The 22,800-nt window shown below is 39.6% G+C and overlaps 1 protein-coding gene across 6 annotated transcripts in view; it reads right to left on the bottom strand.

Moving 5' to 3' along the window:
• Positions 1-22,800, bottom strand: part of BAIAP2 (BAR/IMD domain containing adaptor protein 2) — a 165,777-nt gene that overhangs the window by 102,674 nt on the left and 40,303 nt on the right. For 5 of the 6 annotated variants that reach the window (XM_021000787.2, XM_021000790.2, XM_021000793.2 and 2 more), the window contains exon 3: positions 17,824-17,910. In XM_021000787.2, coding sequence (XP_020856446.1) covers positions 17,824-17,910 — 87 coding nt within the window. Of the gene's footprint in view, positions 1-1,937; positions 2,066-17,823; positions 17,911-22,800 lie in introns of those variants that run through there. The other variant, XM_021000796.2, reaches the window with a different exon arrangement.

Below are 22,800 nucleotides of genomic sequence, written 5' to 3'. Positions count from 1 at the left end.
GAAGAAAATGGTACAGAGGAAGTTTTTTTTATTTCTGGTACTCTGCTATTAATAGTCAGTACGTGTTTCTTCGGTGTAATGCAAAAGACCTCCATCTGCAGTTCATCAGTAAGGAATGAGGCGAAAGTGTGGTGTGGAGCAGTCAGTCAGTAAACATTAAGCACCTACTATATGCCAGGCACTGTGCTAAGCACTGGGGGAAGGCAAAAGACAGTCCCTGCTCTCAAGGAGCTCACAATTGAATGGGAGAGAGAATAAGCAAATAAATATGTACAAATAAGCTATATGTAGGATAAATAGGAAATAATTAACAGAGAGAAGGCACTAGAATTAAATGCAGTTAGGAAAGGCTTCCCGTAGAAGATGAGACTTTAGTTGGGACTTAAGGAAGCTAGTAAGCCAGTAAGTGAAGATGAGGAAAGAAAGTGTTCCAGGGATGGGGGAAAACCAGAAAAAAATGCCCAGAGCAGAGATGGAGTGTCTTGTTTATAGAACGACAGGGAAGCCAGTGTCACTGAATTGAAGAGTGCATGGTGAGGAGTAAGGAAGAAGACCAGAAAGGTAGGAAGGGGCTAGGTTGTGAAAGGCTTTGAATGCCAGAGCATTTTGTATTTGATGTCCTAGAGGCAATAGGGAACCAAATGGAGTATACTAAGTAGGAGGTGTGTGTGACATGGTCAGACCTTCACTTTAGAAAAATCACTTTGGTAGCTGAATGGAGGATGGGTTGGAGCAAAGAGAGACTTGAGGCAAGCAGAACCACCAGGAGACTATTGCAATAGTCTAAGAATGAGGTCCTGTCCTAGACTGATGGCAGTGTCAGAGAAAAGAATACTTCAAGATGATGGGAACATCAAGAGATGTTGCAAAGGTAAAACAGGCATTGGCAACAGGTTGGATATGGGAGGAGGGAGGAAGATAGTGAGGGGTTGAGGATAACTCCTAGGTTGTGAGCTTGAGGGACTAGGAAGATGGTGTTCCCCTCTACCATAATAAGGAAGATAGAAGGTAGGGAGAATTTAGGGGGAAAGGTAATGAGTTCCATTTTGGACATGTTGAGTTTAAGATGTCCGAAAGGCAATTAAAGATGTGAGATTGGAGGTCAGCAGTATAGGTAGATTTGAGAAACATCAGCACAGAGAGATTATTAAATCCATGGAAGCTGATGAGATCACCAAGTGAAGTAGAATAGAAGGAGAAGAGAAGAGGGCCCAGAAAAGATCTGAGGGATACCTTTGGTTAGAGGTGCTCTGGATGAAGATCTAGTAAGACACTGCAACTGAGAAGGAACAATTAGATAATAGGAGAACCTGGAGGGAGTAGTGTCCTTTGTGAAACCCAGAGAGAAAAGAATATCAAGGAGAGAGCAACCAACAGTGTTAAAGGATACAGAGAGGTCAGGGAGAATGACAATTGAGAAAAGGTCATCGGACTTGGCAATTAAGAGATTAGTGATAACTTTGCAGAGAGCAATCTGTACGACCATGAGGGGAAGGTGTCAAGACAGACTTGCAACAGATGTGGCAACCGGATACTTTTCCCAGCAAATATATGAGCCCTATCCACACGGTTATTGGTCACCAAAGAATTCTGCCATTGTGTCCTCAAATAATTTCAATCATGGAGATTCATATAGCCCCCTTCTACAGTATTCTTACCATAGCTTTCCTGCTGCCATTTTTCAGAAGAGTATTTTTTTTAAGTTTAGTTGAACTGCTTCTGCTTTGGGTAGCTAGTAAGACCAGAACTCTACTAGGACTGAAGACTGCACTAAGGACAACACATCAGAGTACCTGGGATGAGTCTCCTAAACTACACAGATAACATGTATCCCAAAGTCCAATCACATAAAAGAACAAAAAACAGCCACCAGCAAATTATGGAGCTGATTTTGAAAACACTAATTTTAACAAACATTTCTCTTTTTCAAATCCTACCTTGAAGCTAATCACTCCAAAACAATTCTTCAAGGAACCCTCTGTGGTTGAACAGCCAAAGACGCCTGCTAAGTTCAATATTCAGGCCACAAAAACACAGAGAAACCACCTGTAAAGGTTGTGACAGAGGCTTGGTTTGGACTTGTGAGAGGCAAGTGACTTGGGAAAATACTCTAAAAGCCTCTCTGTGGAATGAGAAGGAGAAACCTGAATCCTACAGGGCAAGTTCCCAAAAGGTAGGAACTGGAATGTTTGCCCGTTTCTTCTGTCTAGGTAACGAGGTACGGAAAGCTGCCAAGGACAACCAAGCCAAAAGCTAAGGGAGGCTTTTCAGGACACACCTTAGTCAAATGATTCAGCGGCCAGAACCTAGCCTAGGATTCAAACACAACATGAGGGAAGTTAACTCCCACCTTTTTTTGAATCTCCTTGTTTTTCATAATACCAGAGCATGGCAAAGGGCAGAGTTTCTGCCACTGTTCTCAGTCAGGTACCTGGGGACCAAGTATAGGTGGAAGAAAGGTAGTTATACCACATGTTCGGCAAGTACATACATGTTTGCTGATTAAGGAAAAGTGGTCTGCTGGCACTAAGCTATTATAAGTAACATCCTTCAAAGAAAAATAAAACAGAGGGCCCTCCAGAGACTAACGTACTCAGCAATGCAGGAAAACAGGTGCCAGCTCTAAACAAAACCATGTAATAAAGATAGATGAAAAGGAAGTAAACCAAGAAAGAGGCTATAGCAACAATCTCAGCAACACATGTCTATTTATTAGCAGCACATGGGAGAAAAAGGAAGGGATTGTACTTTGGTGTAGATATCACTCACTTCGCTGTGAGTGAATTGAGGTGGACCATTAAGACCATACTTTAAGGGGCAGCTACGTGGCGCAGTGGATAGAGCACTGGCCCTGGATTCAGGAGGACCTGAGTTCCAATGCGGCCTCAGACGCATAACACTTAATAGCTGCGTGTCCCTGGGCAGGTCACTTAACCCCAATTGCCGTTAAAAAAAAAGACCATAATTGAAATGGAAATCAATCACTCAGTATCTATTAAGCACATAATATGTACCAAGCCCTGTACTACATTCTGGGGATACATACAAAGGCAAAAATGAAAAGGTTCCTGCCTTCAGAGAGCTTACATTCTATGCCAGAAGGCAAAATAAAAAGGTATGCAACTAAGAATGACATCCTAAAACACTGAAGGTAATTGTAATGGGGAAAACAGACTGGTATCTATTAACATATCCTATGAATTTCTAAGTACTTCCTATCAGGAAAAAACCCAAAACCAGATGATTAGAATCTTTTAAACACAAGAGAGACAAGTCAGGAAATACATCTGAGCAACTGGAAGAGGTTAAATGATGGTTATGGGCTTACATCCTAATAGAGAGAGAAGATACCATTGTCCCTTCAGAATCCCACTATGTTCCAAGCTCAAAGATGGACCAAGTAAAGATGACTAAAGAGCCTGGGTGAAGCTTTGTTCTGCTTTGTTTGCTCTAAAAGAAGAAAATAAAACAGAGAGATAAAGAAATACACATGGAAAAAAATGAGGAAGAAGGAACAACTTACAATCACACAAAGTGAAGTCCTTCAAAATAAGAGGAAGGGGTGAAGGTTGAAGAAACAGGCTTGCTCATTATACCACTGACTATGTGTAAGAGTCTCTCTTTTCTCACCTTCTCCATTCTTCCTTCTTCTTGAAGACTCTATCTCCATTTAAGACTCATCCTAAATTCTACCTCTTACTTGATACCTTTCCTGATCCCTCTCAACTGCATCTCCAGTTGTTCTGATCTATATCTTGTCACTGGACCCAGAGGAGAAAGTGAGGCTGGAGACTTTGTACGGCCCTCCCTCACTTAAATCCAATTCATTTGCAAGTCATGGCATCACCTTCCTGATGTCATGGTCCTCTTTGAGAAGGAAAGACAAACAATAACAATTCAATTTGAATTAGACTGGAAACTGGAAATAAGGTAGATGCCCATTGACTGCAGAGTAGCTAAACAAGGTTGAACACTCACACAGACATACACAGTATTTGATGTGTAAATATATCAAAAATAAACCAGGAAATGGATGAGGACAGGGAGGGAGAAAGGAGGATTTTTAAGAGGCAGGCAAGAGAGGAGGGAATAGTCACAAAAAAGGCCCAAACTTTAACCACAGAGGGCTATAAAGGGAGTAGAAGAGAATGGGAAAGGACATTCCAGCTAAGAGATTGACAGGGTTAATCCCCTCCCACCTTTTCCTTTGTAAAGAAGATGAAGGGTCAAAGAGAGGAAAACAGTATAATAGGATACAATGGAAGAAAAATACATCTCTCACAACTGTGAACGTAGTGAACACAAATCTTTCAGTGCAAGAGAATTAGCCAAATCTAACAGAAAGCAGAATTCAACAATATGTTTTATTTACAAGAATACATTTAAGACATATATTTGAACAGAAGTAGGTAAAATGAGAGATTGGAATAGAAGCTAGATGAATAGGTGAATTCAAAGAAGCAGGGGTAGCAACTGTGATCTCAGATAACAGTAAAAATAAACATTTTTTTCTTCTTTTTTTTTTCTTTTGGCTGAGGCAATCAGGGTTAAGTGACTTGCCCAGGGTCACACAGTTAGTAAGTACCAAGTGTCTGAAGCCAGTACCTCCTGACTCCAGGGTTGGTGCTCTACTCAGTGCACCACATAGCTGCCCCTAAAAATAAACATGTTGAAAGAGACAATCCAGGAATTATTATACTACATTATACTTCAAGGCATAATAGATAATGAAATAATAACAACAATAAATATATATGCACTCATTTGCATTGTATTTAAGCACTTAAATGTAAATCCCATTCTTAGTTTTTTTGTTGTTGTTCAGTCGTGTCCAACTCTTCATGACCCCATTTAGGGTTTTCTTGGCAAAGATACTGAAATGGTTTGCCATTTCCTTCTCCCCCTCATTTTAGAGATGAGGAACTGAGGCAAATAGGATGTAGTGACTTGCCCAGGGTCACACAGCTATTAAGTGTCTGAGGCCAGATTTGAACTTAGGAAGATGAGTCTTCTTGCCTCCAGGACCACTATCCATTGTACCACCTAGCCACCACCTTAGCTTGCTGGCATACAAAAATGGGTAGTGGGCTGCATTTGGCCCAGTCTCTGTAGTTTGTCATCCCTTGACTTAAAAACTCAAAAACAAATGCAAAAATGTAGAAATACTAAATATACTTTATTGAACACTATGCAATAAAAATTATAATCAATAAGAAAAATTTGAAAAAAGGATTAAGATTTAAATGGAAGGCTAAATAATATAATCCCAAAGAATAAGTGGATTAAAGAAGAAATTATAGAAACAATAAATACTTTTATCAAAGAAAATTACAACAATGAAACAACTTTTCAAAAATTTTGGGATACAGTTAACATAGTTCTTGGGAAAAATGTATATAATTCCACACACATTTAACAAAAGAGAAAAAGAACAGATCAATGAATTAGAGACATGCAATTAAAAAAAACATTAAGTGATAAATTAAAAACTCCCAAATAAATGCCAATCTGGGAAAACTGGAAAGCAGTCTGGCTGAACTAGGTTTAGAACAACATGGTATATACTGCATAGTTTGCCCAAGCTACAAAGAGATACATGGTCTAAAAGTAAAAGTCACATTAAAAAAAGAGAGAGGAAATGGAGGTAGATACTTTTCATAACTATGGCTAGAGGGAGAATTCTTAACCAAATGAGTATAAAATGGACAATTTTAGTCAGATAAAATGGAAAAGCTTTTGCACAAACAAAACCAATGCAATTTGAATTTAAAAAACAACAGCTAATTGGGGATAATACCACTACCCATTGACATGTACTCCAAAAGAGGTCAGAGACAGAGGGAAGGGACCACATGCCCATATAGCAACAGCACTTTTTTGCTGCTGCAAAGTCTTAAAAACAAAGGTAGTGCCAACTAATTGGGGAACAGCTCAACAAATTGAGATACGTGAAGGGAATATATGATGAGAAATGATGACTTCAGAGAAAGCTGAGAAGACTTGTATGAATTAATGCAGAGTGAAATGAGCGAAACCAGGAGAACAATTTATAACATGACCACAGTAACATAAGGGAAGCAACTTTGAAAGATTATTCAACTCTGATCAATGGAGTGTCTGATCATGACTTCAGAAGACCAATGATGAATGAAGTATACCATCTGCTTCTTGTCAGAGAGTTGATGGACTAGAGGTGCAGAGTAAAACTTATTTTCAGACAAGGCCAATGTGCTGAATTATTTGCTTGATTATATGTATTTGTTAAAAGTGAGGCCTTCTATTTGGGAATGAGGGTGGGCATTTTCAGTGGGTTGCAATTATGGCATAAAAAATACATAAAAGAACATGAATAAAACATTTAAAAATCCACAAAAGAAAGCAAAAAAAACATGCAGAAGGGGACACAAACAAATAGAACATGTCAAATTTAATATATACTTTAAAAGGACATATAACAGAAATTCATGGTTTTGCATATAAACTTCTTTTTTGTTCTTTGCATACTAAAGTGTTTATGTTGACAATTGTTAAGCTCATAACAAAAAGAAATTATTTAAAGCTAGAAACCCCCAATTCAAGAGTGGCAGTGTTTTTATGGTGGAAATAGCACTAAATTATGATTCAGGAGACCTGGGTTCTACTCCTGGCTCTTCCACCTAATGAGGTGTGTGACTACCAGTAAATCCCTTCATATCTCTGAGCTACAGTTTCACATTTGTAAAATGAGGGGACTGGACCAGATGACTTTTTTAAGGACTAGATGATTTCCCTGCTCTATGATTCTATAAGTTGGCACCTCAGAATTTTCTCTCTCTCATTCTTACATTTTTTTCGTGAGGGTGTCTACTTTCCTCATGCTTTGGAATGGCATGTGTCTGATTTGTAGCAGCAACTTCTATAGGTCGGGAGTGTTAAGGAAAGTACAGCGTTCAATTCAACAAGTATTTATTAAGCTCTTCCTATTTGCCAAGAAGTGGGACCAAAAGACATAAACAAAAATGCCACAGTCCCTACCATCAAAGAGCTTACATTCTCCTGGGAGAATTTACACTATATAAATACAAAGTAAATTATAACAGCTGGCAGCAGATGGGCTCCTCTGAGCTAAAATGAAGTGGAGAAAATTGCAGAATTATTCATTCGACAAACATTTTGGGGCATCTTCCATGTTCAAATTCATAGAACATATAGCACCACTCATAGGGACTGACTGGCACCAATCCAAGTGAGCTACGGAAACCAAGAGGGACCCTTACGTCCCGGATTCCTAGTTATTCTGATAACAATGATAGCATAAATGTGCTATCAAGCACCTTCATTACCAGATCATCAGGGTGTAAGCTTAACATACCCAATGGAACAACTGTCCCATTTTGAGTAAGGAAAAATCTGACACAAAGGGAGTGCAGTCCTGAACTCTTTTAACCCCACAGCAAAAGTAATCGGCTGAATTAGACTTGATGGTATATAAATGTCTGAAATTAAGGCCCCCAAACATTACCTTCTCTACATTTTTCTAGTTCAATATGAGATATTACTCAGACTTAAGTGGGAAAAAATTAGCTTCTTTCTCCAAGAAGGGCAGCTAAAGCCAAAGGTAGAAATGAAAACCTGATTTTAAAATCTGATCTCCTACCTAAGCATTTTTCCCCCTAAGGCTGTATAGTAGGACAATATTTCTGAAACACCCTGTCCTTCCACACTTTGTTCCTTGCTCCTACCTTGAGGGCTAATAGCATTTTAAGATACATTTAATTAAGCAAGAGGGCTGAGAATAAATGCTTACCCACATTTCATTAGACTCCTGTTTTCTCCCAGCTTTCCCCTTCAATGGAGGAGGGGGGGGAGGGGAAGAAAGGAGAGTAATGTCTAACTAGACGAGAAAGCGTTGGGGCCAAGAACTTTAAAAGTTACTTTGAGCTGCCTCTGAGGACCCAGGACTCTTTGCCATCAGTGCCTTTACCAGAAGTGGTGAATTCTTCAGTAGTTGTTTCCTACTCAGCCTCACCTCAAAATCAGTTTCCTTGGTTATTCTGCTTTTGCACTTGTAACTTTCCTCACTCCAGTAACAGTTCCACATCCCTACTGAAATCTTTTTCTGCCCTCCAAGAGGCTGCATTAAACAAATAAACCAACCTAAGCAAACCTCAGAGTAATGGGGAGCCAGTGGAATTGATTAGGGGAGTCAAGTGTTTAAGAAAAATTACTTCAGCAGGACTTTGTAAAATGGAATGGAGTGGGAAGAGATGAGGCATGGAGACCAAGTAGGAGGCTGTTGCAATAATTTAGGTGAAAGGTGATGAGGGCCTAAACTAAGGTGGAAACTGGGAAAGGGCAGAAAAGTAGGTCAGATACAAGATATGTCACATAGGTAGAAACAACAAAATTTGGCAGCTAACTAAATATGAAGGGGTGAAGGAGGGTAAGGAGCTGAATATAATGCTGGGATGGACTTAAAGGAGAGCGGCCCCTACAAAGGTGGTAGGGAATTTTGGAAGAAGGGAAAGTACAGGGAGGGGAAAGATGAATTTGGTTTTGGACATGGTGAATCTAAGCTCCAGGACATCCAGTTTGAACTGGCCAACAGGCAATTAGTGGTGTAGGACTGAAGCTCAGGGGAGAGACTAAGACTCAGTATATTGATCTGGAAGTCATCAACATGGAGATGGTAATTAAACCCCCCAAGTACTGATGAGTTTACCAACAGAGTGAATAAAGAGATAAAGGGCCTAAAACAGAGCCTCGTGGAGCATCTGCAGTTAGGATATGTGATATAAATGATGAGTCAGGAAAGGAGACAGAAGAACCAGAAGAGACTGATGAGAACCAGAAAAGATCAGTGTCACAGAAACTCAGAAAGGAGCAAGTATTCAAGAAGAAAGAGGGGTCAACAGTGTCCAATGAAGTACATCGATCAAGAAGGATGAGGTTTGAAAAGACAATTAAACTTGGCAATTAAAAGATCACTGATAACTTTGGAGAAAGCAGTGAACCTCAGTTGAGTGATGAGGTTTGGAAGTCAGATTGCAAAGGGCTGAGGACAGAAGAGGATGAGGAGAAGTATACACAATTTTTTTTTCCTAGGAGTTTGGCTGAGAAAGGGAAGAGAGATAAGGATGATAGCTTGAGGGGATGGTAGAGTTCAGTGAAAGTTTTCAAAAGATGGAAGAGACAGAAAGAGCAACAGAGAGAACAAAGACAGAGACAGAGAGGAGGAAGTATGATTGAAGTTGTAATCCATTGGAGAAGATGGTGGAGAGGAGCAGAATGGAGCTTATGTGCCTCTTCCCCACTGCAATCCATCCTATGCTCAGTTGTCAACGTGATTTTCCCAAAAGTCTGATCATGTCACTCCTCTGCTCAATGAATTCCAATGGCTCCCTGTTTCCTCCAAAATCAAGTAAAAAGTCCTCTATTTGTCATTTAAAGCTCTTCATAAACTAATCTTTCCTTTCTAGTCTTCTCTCACATTATTCCCCTCCGTGTACCAGCTATATTGGCCTGCCATTCCTCAGCTATGACATCTCATCTGCTATCTCTATGTGCCTTTGTTCCAGCTGCCCCAATCCTGGAATGCTCTTCCCCACCCCCTCACCTCTCCATCTCTTAGTTTCTCTTCCACCTCTCTCCAACCCCCCTCCTGCTACCTCTCTTGGTTTTCTTGACTTCCTTCAAAACTCACCTCAAAGCCTACCTTGTACAGGAGGCCTTTCTCAGTTTCTCCAGATGGCTAATGCCTCCCTTTTCAGATTATCTTAATAATCTATTCTCTATATATTTTGATATGTTCCTAGTTATTTATATTTTATCTCCCCCCCCATTTAAATAAAAGCTCCTTGAAGTGAAGGGTTATGTTTTCATATTTCTCTCCAGCACTTAGCACAATATCTGGCACAAATAAGTACTTGATAAATGCTTATTGACTGATTGGCTCAATTTTCTCTCAAACACAAGGCTCCTCATCTGACAGGGGAGAAAGAAAGGTGTGGGAAGATTGAAAAAGGAAGAAAACTTCTGGAATAGGTTTTGTAGGGAATGAGATAAGGAATCAATTAGGGAGGAATAACAGGACTGATTTGCTTCAGTGCAGGCTCAGGTGAAATTGGATAACAAGAGTTTATAATGTACCCAGTCAGCTTGGTTGTGTGATTTCTTCCAGCTCTGTTCAGCAGCCTGTGAGTAGGATCAGAGGACACAGATGGTGGCAGTAATCCTTGGCTGAGGTTTAACAAGAAATGAGCAATGATGGGACAAAGAGAGCAGGGGATTCAAGAGCAGAGGACAATGTAGACAAAATGGTTAAGTGTAGGGTCAAGACTGGAAAGAGAGGAAAGCGAAGTCAGACCATTTAGCCTCGATAAAGTACTTAGACACTGGAGGGCTCAATGAGGACAAAAAAATAGGTTTGGGAGGATTGAGGCATACAGAGAGATGGAATAATAGGAATTATAGTCAGATAGATCAATTTCTAATCCAGAAAGTAGAATGCTCATGAGTAATGTTAAGGTCTAATGAATGACCATCCCTAAGTGTGGCTTTGAGGTAATGCAAAAGAGTAGATCATGAGATTTAAAGAGGCTGGAGAAGTGGGAGGTTAAGGGATTTTATAGGAGCATCAAAGTTCCCTAATATAAAGACAGGAGTTGGGGAGAAAAAAAGGGGAAAGGAATTAACATTTATTAAGAACTTACTATATGCCAGGCACTGTGCTAGGTACTTCATAAATATTGAGGAGAGAAAGATTAGATTATGAGACAAGTGCTGAACTCCGTGACAAAGGAAGGAGAATGAATGATTCAAGGGTTTAGTGTACTCTAAATACACTCATTATCCCTAGGAGCTCCACAAAGTCTGGATTTTCCTAGGAAGACATGAACAAACAAATCAAGAAAGACATGCTTATCTGTCAGAGGTCCATGTGGAGTTCTATTTTCTATGAATGGGCCCCAGAAATATTCATAAGAAGCATAAAAATAATTTGGGAGAGAAGGGACTTCGTCTGAGGCCCAGGCAGACCCAAATAAGGCCATTCCCTTAATAGCCCCGGCATTATTCTGGACGTTGCCCTGTCAAAACATCAAAGCAGCTCTAGGAATCAGCTTTCAAACAAAATGGGGGAAATGGCCAAAAAGGCAGCCACTTCATTTTCTTGTTTAAATGAGTCAATTGTGCCCATCCTACTGCTAAGATTCTAAGGAGGGGTGGATCTAAAGTCTGTTTCCTTGAACTTTCACCACCATGGGGTAATAGGAGAAGGTTGAGCCACATTCAAAAAGGAAATTCTCAAGCCATATCTGAGAATGGGAATCATTCTGCATTCCAGGAAGTATCAGACCCACACAGCCAAAGACAGGAAGTGGCACAATCCTGCTTAAGTCACTTCTCCTTCATTGGCATGAATGGAAGCTCTGATCACATAACTCAAGTCCCATGCTGCTTGTAGGTTCCAATGATACTTAATACTCTTGGTATATTTCCAGTGAGATCAACAAACTTTCTAACCCTGAATGCCACAAGTGAAGCTAAGCAAACACCAAAAAAGGCTTATAGGTTCCACTGATGGAAATAGTGAAGGAGAAAAAGAAAAGGGGAGAATAAAGGAAAAAAGGAAAAAAGGGTGTGAAACAATAGAATGCAAGGTGTCAATGTCACATGCCTCTTCTAGTTCTGGAACACTGTAGAGACTATAAAAAGTTAATCTTAGGTATTAATGATATTGGGAAGGAACTATAGCATTGTAGATAGAAGTTGGGACTAGAGTTAGGAAGACATGTTTGTTTGAACCCCATCTCTGATATATATTAACTGTGGGATCATATGTCAATCCCTTAGCCCAAGACAAAGGTTCTTATGAAATGGGAATAATTGTTAGACCTAATTCATAGGATTGTTGTTAGGTTCAAATGAGATAATCTATGAAAAAGGCTCTGTGAACCTTTATGTATTTACACAAAATAAGCAAAGAAAGGAGACAGTTTCTAAGAAAGCCATGTTCTCTTTTAAAATACCAATGGCTGTCATGTGGACGTTTCAATTCAATCCTCACAACAGCTCACTGAGGACCATCAGAAAGTTTAAGGTCACATAGCTAGTAAATATCAGAGATAGGATTTGAAACAACTTCTTTCTACTATATAACACTTTTCTCTCTCTGTCTCTGTTTCTCTGTCTGTCTCTCTCTCTCCCAAAAAGGTTAAGGGGGTAGAATCAGTGTCCTCATTCTGTGGTTCAATCTTCAAGGCAAGTAAGAATTAAGTAAGTGGAATAAATGTCTGATTAAATATCAGACCTAGTGCTTCCCTGTTAAGATTTTCAGGGAGCTCTATAAGGGAGTCTTTACAGTAAGGACTCCCTTACAGAAAGCAAGGAACTACTGTTTTCTCCAAGCCTGGAGGAACTAAACCTTAGGATGTACAGATGATTGCACAGGTAAATATCGACATTACATCTACAATAACTTTCTTTACCTTCAGAGACTAAATGGTGGGGGAACCAGATTTGAGGTAAATTTCCTCTTCTATCCTTCGGACAGTAAGGGTTTTAGCAACTGAAGTTGTCAGAGCACAGAAGAAATTTTCCCATAATCACCACTGGAGCTGCTCACCAAGCCTATGGGAGGAAAAGTTAGCCAGCTAAGGTCCCAACCTGTCACACCTAATAAATAAAATGCAAGATATCTGGAAAGGAGCGAGTTTCATTGTAAATACTGAATGAGAGCAGTAAGGAAGAGTTGATGGGAAATTTAACCTCCAAGGGGAAAAAAATCATGATACTGAGGAAAGGGAAAGAAAGGGAACTTGCCAGATGTACCTCAACACAGCCTTGTAAAAATAACAGGCAGGACCACCAACTGAAATGCACACATCTGAAACCTACATATAGATCTAATGCCGAGGGGATTTCCCAAGGCAAACTCTCCAGGAGGAGGAAGGTCCCACCATAAAGACCAGCAGTTGGAGGCATCTTTCCTGCTCATTATACTATCAGCCAACCAGCAGATCTTGACAGGGCACAAGTTCATCCTATAAACTCCCATACAGGGTGACCAAAGAACTTTATTTTTCTTAGCAAGTCATTACATGAATGGTAGAAATAGAGTTGCAATGACCCAGGTCAGGGGCTTTACTATTTCACAGAACGCAGGACAGATTGATTCAAGAAATCTGGATAAATTATCAGAGAGCAAGAACAAACATTTATTAAGCTCCAGTGGAGTTCAAGGCTTTGGGGGGAGAGGGAGAACCAAGGGTAGGGGAAATGGGGAGAGGTACGGGTGATACAAAGAAGGTTAAATCAGACACATTGCCTACCCTCAAGCAGTTTACAATCTAATAAAGAGTAATGTTCCAGTAATGAGTACTGTATCCAAATAAATATGATAGAAATTATAATTTTAAGTTTATAAGAGATCAGAAAGTCATGAGAGATTTACAGAAAAATGAACTATTTCTAACTGAGAGGAAAGTTTCAGGGAAACCTTATGGAGTAGATGGCACCTGAAATGGGCTTTTAGGGCAGGGAACAATTTTAGCAGACTAGTACATGGAAGGACAGGAGACAAGATGTATCAATGCTTAGAGACAGTAGAGGAAAGGACCAGATCAGGGAAGACTATTAGTTCAATCTGGATGGAGTATCAATATTTGAAGGGGAGTAATACAAAACAAGTGAGAAAAGGTGAGTTGAAGTCTGATTATAAACAATGTGAATGCCAGGTCGAGTTTGTATTTAACCCTGTAAGTGGCAGAAGGCAGAGCACAGAGAATCAATCTTTGGGAGAAAAAAAAGTTAATCATACATTACCATATATTAAAGCATCCAAAACATATCTTATTCAGCTCCAAGAATTAAGCTTGATAAAGACAAGAAGTATCTAAATAAAGGCTGGAACCTCAGCACCCCAATACCAAAAATGTACTTCTCCTAACTCTTTTTCCAAAAATGGAAGAGAGGAAAAGGAGAAGAGCACACACATGTGAGCTGACAGTTCCCTTAGCAGTGATAATACACCTACCATGCATTTACATAATCGAGTTCTTACTGTAAGATTGCAGATTTACAGAGTAATATAACAGCTTCTTGGAAGCCATTATGGGAGCATCATGCAAATAACAGAATATGCTGAGACCATATGATGGAATGCCTTGAAACATCACCTGGGTCAATACCACAGCAAAATAAAAAATGTGTCCTAACCACCACCACCACCCTGATCCCAGAACTGTCCTAAAAAACATAGCAAAAAAAACCTACCCACATGACCAGGTTATGTAAAACCAGAAACATAAGTCAAATCAGATGCAAGAAAACAGTGAGTACATCAGCAAAGAAAATGCAGAGAATCTCAGAAATGCAAGTATCGTGGTCTTTGATATTACCTTAGTTACCTGAAATTGACTCTGCCTCCAAGCCAGAGTCCCTCGCTCAGCCAGAGACCAAACTAACAAGTTAGTTCTGGAAAGCCTATCATGAATGATCCTGACCTCACCAACAACGGAGTACTGAGGCAGAAAGAAACAGCATAATGTGGTAAACAGGACACTAAATTTAGAGTAAGAGGACCCAAGTTCAAATCATGACTATTACTTATTACATATATGATCTGAGGCATTTTGCTAGCTTCCTAGTCAGTAAAGTGAAGGTACAGAACTAGGTGCTGTCCAGATATTTACCTGTGCAATCATCTGCAACATCCTCAAGGTTACCACTTCTTGGTCTAAATAGTATGATGCCAATGTATTATCACATGCGCCAATACTTGGTATCACTGTGGACTCCCACCTTTCATTTAGGCATTGCTGCTCTTTGCCTGTCTAGAAGATCACATGGTACACATGATGCCTACTTAGATACATTAGCAGTAATACATTATCAGTAATGTCAAGAAAATTCCCATTTCATAGACAAGGAAGCAGAAACACACACACACACACACACACACACACACACACACACACACACACACACACACACACAGAATCTCACTTCCCTACAAGTCAGTGGACTCCGTGGGCTGTGAGTTCTGGTTTTCATAAGACAACACCTGGCAGACCAAGTCAATTACTAGAGATTAACTTAGGAAATGGAAATGCTTCCAGGCTGAGTGCCTGAAGTTTCAGTATGAAATCTATTCATTCTATCATTGCTATTCATAATGAGTGAGTTCAATAACTAAAAATTGTGACCTTCATCAGCATCTAAATATCTCAAAGCATACTCAGATAAGTCAATAAGCAATAACAGGAAACACAGGGAGACTCCTTAAAAGCCTCCCTGAAGGAGCTAGGTGATGCAGTGGATATAGCACCAGCCCTGAAGTCAGGAGGTCCTGAGTTCAAATCTAGCCTCAGACATTTGACACTTACTAGCTGTGTGACCCTGGGCAAGTCACTTAACCCCAGTTGCCTCACACACACACACACACACACACAAAAGCCTCCCTGAAATCAGAGTCCCTTTTCAGAATTCTCAAAGGCTTGCCCTGATATCATTGTGAATTTTCTCCTTTTACAAGTCATTTCAAGTCATCTCTGCATGAGCACCTCTCTCAGTTGTGTCACGAAAATTATTCCAAGGATATATTCTGCAAATCACCACTGAAAACCGGGCAGAACTTACAACTCATATGACCAGCAAGATGGCAGAAGAGTCACTTTCTCCACATCACTTCAACACTCCAATGAGTTGGAAAAAAGTATTCTAAAAAGAATACTATACAGAAGAAAGCTCTACCTCACATAAAGGAGGGTGGTATACAGGAACACCTCATTTTATTACACTTATTATTGTATATTATTATTGTACTTTGCAGATATTGCTTTTTTTTTTTTTTACAAATTGAAGGTTTGTGGCAACCCTGCATCAAGAAAGTCTATTGGTGTCATTTTTCCAACAGCATGTGCTCACATAGTGTCTCTGTCACATTTTAGTAATTCTCATGATATTTCAAACTTTTTCATTATTATTTTATCTATTATGGTGATCTGTGATTTGGGGGGGCACCATGAACTGTACCCACATAAGACAGTGAAATTAATAGATAAATGTCATGTGAGTTCTGACCACTCCACTGACTAGATGTTCCCTGTCTTTTTCCCTCTCCTTGAGCCTCCCTGTTCCGAGATGCAACAATATTGAAATTAGGCCAATTAATAATGCTACAATGACCTGTAAGTGTTCAAAAGTGAAAGGAAGAGTCAATCAATTCGACCAACTTCATGGTTGTCTTACTTTAAGAAATGTCACATCCACCCCTTTATCAACCACACCCTGATCCGCCAGCAGCCATCAACATCAAGGTAAGACCCTCCACCAGCAAAAAGATTATAACTTGGTGAAGGTTCAGATGATGGTTAGCATTTTTTTAGCAATTTTTTTTTAATTACAGCAAGTACTTTTTTTTAGACATACTACTACTGCATACTTAATAGACTACAGTCTAGTATAAACACAACTTTTGTATGTACTGGGAAACCAAAAAATTCGTGATTTGATTTATTGCAATATTCACTTAATTGTGGTGGTCTGGAACCAAGCCCACTATATCTCCAAGATACGCCTATGGTGTAGAAAGAACACGAGAAGGGAAATTGAAACCTAGGCTCTAACTCCAATGTGACCACTGGCTAAAACTGTATGAGCTAAACAGGGGTAACTCATAGTACTGTAGTAACGATGGAATAGTGTAAAGCATTATATAAAGTCAACAATTATTATTAATCTCTCTGGGCCTTAGTTTGTTTCCTCATGCATACAAAAGTAGAAGCTGGACAAGATGACTGTTAAAACCCCTTCCAGTTCTAACATTCTGTGTTTATGCTGCTACTAGAATTACTAATGACAACTTATGGAAGGACTGAAAGAAGAAAAGGTCAGGATGTAGATACAACATGCCCAAGTGTGTGAATTTAACAGTAAATCTTGAGATAAAAGTATTCCTCCCTGGGTAAAATTAACAGTCATGACCCAGAGCTGATATTCAAACACCTGTATAAACATAAACTGGTAAGTCTAGTTAATTAAGCCGACCTGCCTTATTTCTTTCAAAAGGATCAAGTCATTACAGGTCAGCTGCCTTTATAACTGACTCCAAGAAATTGCAGTTTGTTTGCACTATAATTTTATTGTGGCAACTATAACTGAAAGGACTATAAGCTCCCAAAAGGCAGGGACCTGGTTTCCATAGCACTTAATACAAGAATCAGCAACTCTTTTAACCCTGAATGTCCTCACTAGTAAAAGGCCAAACGTATTACAAAGATAATACTGTAGTCATAGGATTTTCTTATTAAATGGTTTTACCCAAAATTCTAAATTTCCTTATTTTAATGAACACAAATTTGTCCCTAGACTACCAAATGGCCTGGGGGGACATATGCTACTTAAGACTTGGTGGGGGGGGGATCAATCTGATTTCTCTGCCAACTGTTAAATTGTCATCTGGCAAAAGACTAATCTTCCCACCTCCGTCACATTCAACCACAGCCACTGAGACAGCTTCCTGGAATTCTCCCTTCTTGCTTTCATATTAGTAAGTTAGTGATGACAGCAATGTATCCTATGAGCAAGGTGAAAGGGTCACCCCAAGAGCAATAGCACAGTCTATGCCTGGATTTTAGAAGAGCCACAAAAATGCTGGCATATTTAAAGCTTAAATTCTGGCATGGGATTCTTTCTTGATTTCTGTTTAAAAGTGGACCAAACCTGAGACATAAAACCAATAAAAGTATGTTCCAGAACTTTACTTTCCACCCTCACCCGCACCTTCTGGACATTCCAAAAGTTCCCGAATTGTTCTTTTCCCTCTACAGTTGCATATCTTACCAAGTTCTTTTGAGCCTTGACTTTCACTGGCCAACTCCCCCATTTTTACCAGGGCATCAAAATAACCTTTGGCAGCAAACGTCACACCTAAGAGAAAGCAAAATAAGAGCTGGTCATTTCCTTGGGAAAAAAAAGCAACACAAAACTCAGGTCATGACTTTTGGCAACCACCCAGGCACTGTTAAAACCATTCTGTAACATGTCCCATTTGCGTTTCCTTTGTATACAGAAGTATTCAACACTTGATTTCTGGTTTCAGTTCAATGTTGGTCTCTTGACATTCCAACAACACATAGTAATGTCATTCCAAACATTAGGCTTCTTTTCATTTTAAGGACGTGGTCCAGGCCCAGAACTATTCAAATGAAATCATGAATGCTGTTCCCTATTGTGTGTTATGGGTAGGGGAAGGCGGAGAAAGTTTCTTTCAAGTGTTCTTCAGAAGATCAGGAACACAGCAATTTAGCAAGGAAGTCCATGGGAATTCAGGCATTCTCTTAGAGATGTATTACTTCTTACACCATACTGAATCATTTCTCACTTTTTCTTTTTTCTGGCCTTAAAAAAAAGTTATGCATGTCTCCTCCAAGTGCAGTAAATGTATAACTGGCAGTTAACAATGCCTGGTCATATTAATGTAGCCATTTGCCAATGTATTTAACCCATAATGCTTTAAATAACAGATTCTGGTCTAATCAGCTGTGCATTAATATTCTGCTAAAAATCATTCCAATCAACTGAACTATTGATATAGGTTGATGAAACTTGAGCAGTCATTTTGCCTTTCTGACTCTCACCTTCCACGAGGGTAAAATGAAAGGGACTGGTGTCTAAGATCCCTTCCTACCCTAAATCTATGATCCATGACTAAAATCTGAGTGTTAAGTCCTAACTTTCTCAACTGACAAATTAATTATCTTTCAAAAATTTTCAAGTTCATTTTCAGACCTACCTAAACCTAAAAAGAAAGCTCCACTTCCCCAGACTCCTGACCAACAAGGAATGGTGAAAACAGAGAGAAGGGAATTCAATGGCTGAAGGATCAGGAGTATGGTGAGATTGTAAAGCCAGGATAATTATGTTTTTAATGCTGTTTTACATAGAACCCAGTGAGGGTCCTTATAACTGGGTACTCCATCAAATTTTATTTTTATAGTTTTCAATTAAGTGCAAACAATTTGTTCTGTAGCATAAGACTCTGAAGCCTCGTCACCATGGGGGATGTTGCTGCCTGGATAGAGTGAGCTCCTTAAGACAAATGGAAGAAAAATATAACTAACTTATCAGCTATATTTTGGTTTGCCAGAGGTAGTACAGTTGAAGTAGGTATGAGGGCCAGCACTGATAACTATAATACAAAATAACATATTAAGAAGAGCATTAAAGAGGTACAAAGTTTTCTATCAAGTTGGGGGGGGCAGCAGGAGAGAAGAAGGAATGTCAGTTATATAAAGGATCAAGAAAGGCTTCAGAGGACTGAAGGCTGGAAAAGACTTTAGAGATCTTTACAGACGAAAAAATTCAGGCCTAGGGGAGGTAACATTTGACATGGCTTTAAAAGACTGATAAGAAGAAGACCAAGCCTTGTTCTATCTGCTTATATGAATTCAGAAAGTATGGTTTTAATCCATACTGAAAACCTGGACAGACTGTTCTTTTTGTTGTTTAGTAGTTTCAGTCATCTCTGACTCTTTGTGACCCCATTTGGGATTTTCTTGGCAAAGATACTGGAGTGGTTTGCCATTTCCTTCTTTAACTCATTTTACAGATGAGAAAACTGAGGCAAACAGAGTTAAGTGACTTCCCCAGGGTCACACAGCTAGTGAATGTCTGAGGCCAGATTTGAACTCAGTAAGATGAATCTTCCTGACTCAAGCTTGGTATTCTATTCACTGCTAGCTAGCTGCCCAAGGCTGCTACATCAGTCACAAAAGAACTTATTTGCTATGTAAGTGGAGCTCCCCCTCTGGGTTACCATCCTCCCAATTCATTCACAGGCTGATTCCAGGCTACCCTCAGAGGCTCAAGATTTTCCATGGATTATCTCTCCCAAAACAATATCATAATTCCCTACCAGTATACTTACAAGCAAAGGTATTTACCTGAGCAGGCATTGTAAGAACAATTGTAATAAAAATATTCCCTCCATAAACCTGAATTGCACTCTCTCACCATACATATGGTCAGTGGGAAAAGTGGGTATACACACAGAATACACTAGGTAGGGAATATACTTGACCCAGACAACTCAGACTTTCAGCACTGCAGGATTTTAATGGCCTTTCCCTTCTTACAGTGTCCTCTGATGATTATCCCCCTAGGCATAGCATCTCTCATGAGGCAGATCACTCAGTTGGATTCCCCAAGCTTGTTACTCTCCACAGTTCAACTTCCAACTAGAGGTGGCTCTTTTCTCTACTGCCAGGTCACACTCTACAGAACTTCCTTCCTGCCTTGGCCCTCAATTCATTCCTTAGCTTATTCCCTGTTGGATGTGATGGCTGCTACGGGGATAACTCCACTGCAAATCTCAGCCAATGAGGGAAGGAAAAAAAATAACTTCTCTTCCTCTCTCTTTCCTATGTCTCTCAAGATCTGGGTCCTTCTTCCACAGTTTGCTCCCTTCTATGCTGCCAGAGGTCACGTCCCCTTAGAGCTATCTCCTGATTGAACCTAATTCCTTAGAGAATCTCTTGATTTTTAAAGAGCCACCAGTGTGGTAAATCCTTGGCCATCAAATAGTTATATTCCCTGTCATTCCAAACAATTTTGTTCATAGAAATTCTTCACACAAGACATAACAACGTATAAGCACTTTTTTACACTTTTATATTCACTGTCTTTCTTAACTGCCTCTTATATTCTGTGATTTCATCATCTGGACTAGGGAAAATCAGTTTATCAGGGGTGTACTGAGCAACTCCTCCCCCTTCAACTGCATAAGGCCCCCTATAGTCTTCTAACATTGACCTTTGCAGGGAAGGGATAAATATCATTGAAGTCAGAGTTGTGGAACATAAGGGAAGTAAAGGAAAAATGAGAGGAGGTGCATTATGAAAAGGGAACTGAGAAGACTAAATAACCATCAACTCAGCAGACACACCAATCCTTTGTAGATCATCACTTTCAGAACCATTCTAGCCTCTGTCAGCAAATAGAAAGCTTTCTAGTAAAAATTACAAATTGACTCAACAAATTTTATGCTCTTTTAGTCATGAAACAGTCAGAAGAGATATGAGTTCAAGTTTCAGACATTTATTGAATGACATATGACAATAGGCAATTCAGTTAACATCTCTGAGCCTCAACGACTTCATGTGTAAAAGGATGAGTTTGGACTAGACGACTTTTAAGGTCCCTTCCCATAGATTTACAATCTATGATCCTGCGATATAGATATGAGAATCATCTATGAATAGATAATAACTGAACCCATGGAAACATGAGATCAGTGAGAGAGACTATAAAAAGGAAAGGAGCCAGGATAAAATTCTAGGGGACACCTACACCAAGGGAGAAGACCATTATGACATTCAAGCAAGGGAACCTGAAAAGGAAGTCAAGATAGATGAGAAGAAACCCAAGAAGGATAAGTGTCACAGAAACCAAAGGCAGGGATAATATCTCAGAGGGGGCTGTCAACAGTGTCAAAAGGTACAGAGATAAAGGAAAATGAGGACTAAGAAAAGGCCACTGGATTTAGCAATGAAGAGGTCACAGGCAACCTTGCAACAGTTTCCAACCCAAATTGTGGATTGAAAGTCAGACTGCAGTGTTGAGAAGTAAATGGAGTTCATGGCTAGGAGATGGGGGGAAAGGCAATTGTGCTATATACGAATGCAATGGAATATTATTGTGGCAAGAAATGTTAAGTATGAGGAATTCAGAGAAATAGAGGAAGATCTGTGTGACCTGATACAAAGCAAAAATAAATAGAACCCAAGAGAAAACCATATATACTGACTATAACAATATAACAAGGCACCCCCAAGTGGAGAATGCTAGAGAGAAAATGGCTTTCCACATGGAAGATGCTTGGGAGAAGATGGCTTTACACATGGAAGATGCTAGGGAGCTGCTTCCAAGACAATAGTGATAGCATGCAAGTAAAGTGCCTCTGAGAGATAGACAACAGAACACACAGAGACGTTCTATATTTGATTCTGGTGAAAGAGCCACCTGATAAAGAGATTCCTCAATTGATTGTTAAGTCATTCAAAAAGACCTGTCAGCTTTAGCCACTACCTCTTTGCCTCAATGTTCTTGGGAGAGCTCAGCTACCAATCAAGAGAGTGGAGCCTATAATGTGTAAGTTCAAAAGATCTAGAACAGAGGTGTCAAACACACAGTCGCAGGCCACATGCAGCCCACCACACACCCAAGTGCAGCCTGAATCAGATTAAAATGTAACTGGGAAATATTTAACAAAAACAAATACAAATATAACAAAAGAAATAATGTTAATATGTGGTTTTCTAGGCTAATCATGTGACTCTCGGATATTCTTATGTATCTTATGTACAGTTTAGTGGCCTCAGGTGTTCTGAGTTTGTTACTACTAGTGTAGAGGACTCTTCAGCATGTTGTCCTTCCAGAGTACTGGTAAGGCAGCAAGGAATGAATTTTGCGAGTCACCTTCAGAAACCCAGACCAGTAGTCGCCATAGGCTCACCTTGTAGTCACGCCACATCTGAAGATGAAATTGGTAGAACCAATGCTACATAGCAACTAAGCTAAGTTTTGAGACTACCTCTACTCCCAAAACACAGTAGTACAGAAGGGTTTATGCTGCCAAGGTTAGGGTAAATGAACACATTTGTTCTTGCTCTGTTTTTCAAATAAATATTCTTTTGTAAAAACTACCTGATATTAAGTGGTTAAGTGGAATTAGGATGCTAGTTGCTAGGCTACTAAAATGAAGGAAACACAAATGGTGGAGGGCTCAAGCCAACAGTAGTAGAGAAAAAAGCTGGACCT

The sequence above is a fragment of the Phascolarctos cinereus genome, unplaced genomic scaffold, assembly GCF_003287225.1.
Source record: "Phascolarctos cinereus isolate Bilbo 61053 unplaced genomic scaffold, phaCin_HiC Scaffold_5;HRSCAF=322, whole genome shotgun sequence".
In the NCBI taxonomy this organism is placed as follows: domain Eukaryota; kingdom Metazoa; phylum Chordata; class Mammalia; order Diprotodontia; family Phascolarctidae; genus Phascolarctos; species Phascolarctos cinereus.
Note: the sequence above shows the minus strand (reverse complement) of the source record. Positions and strands in the feature narration are given on the sequence as shown.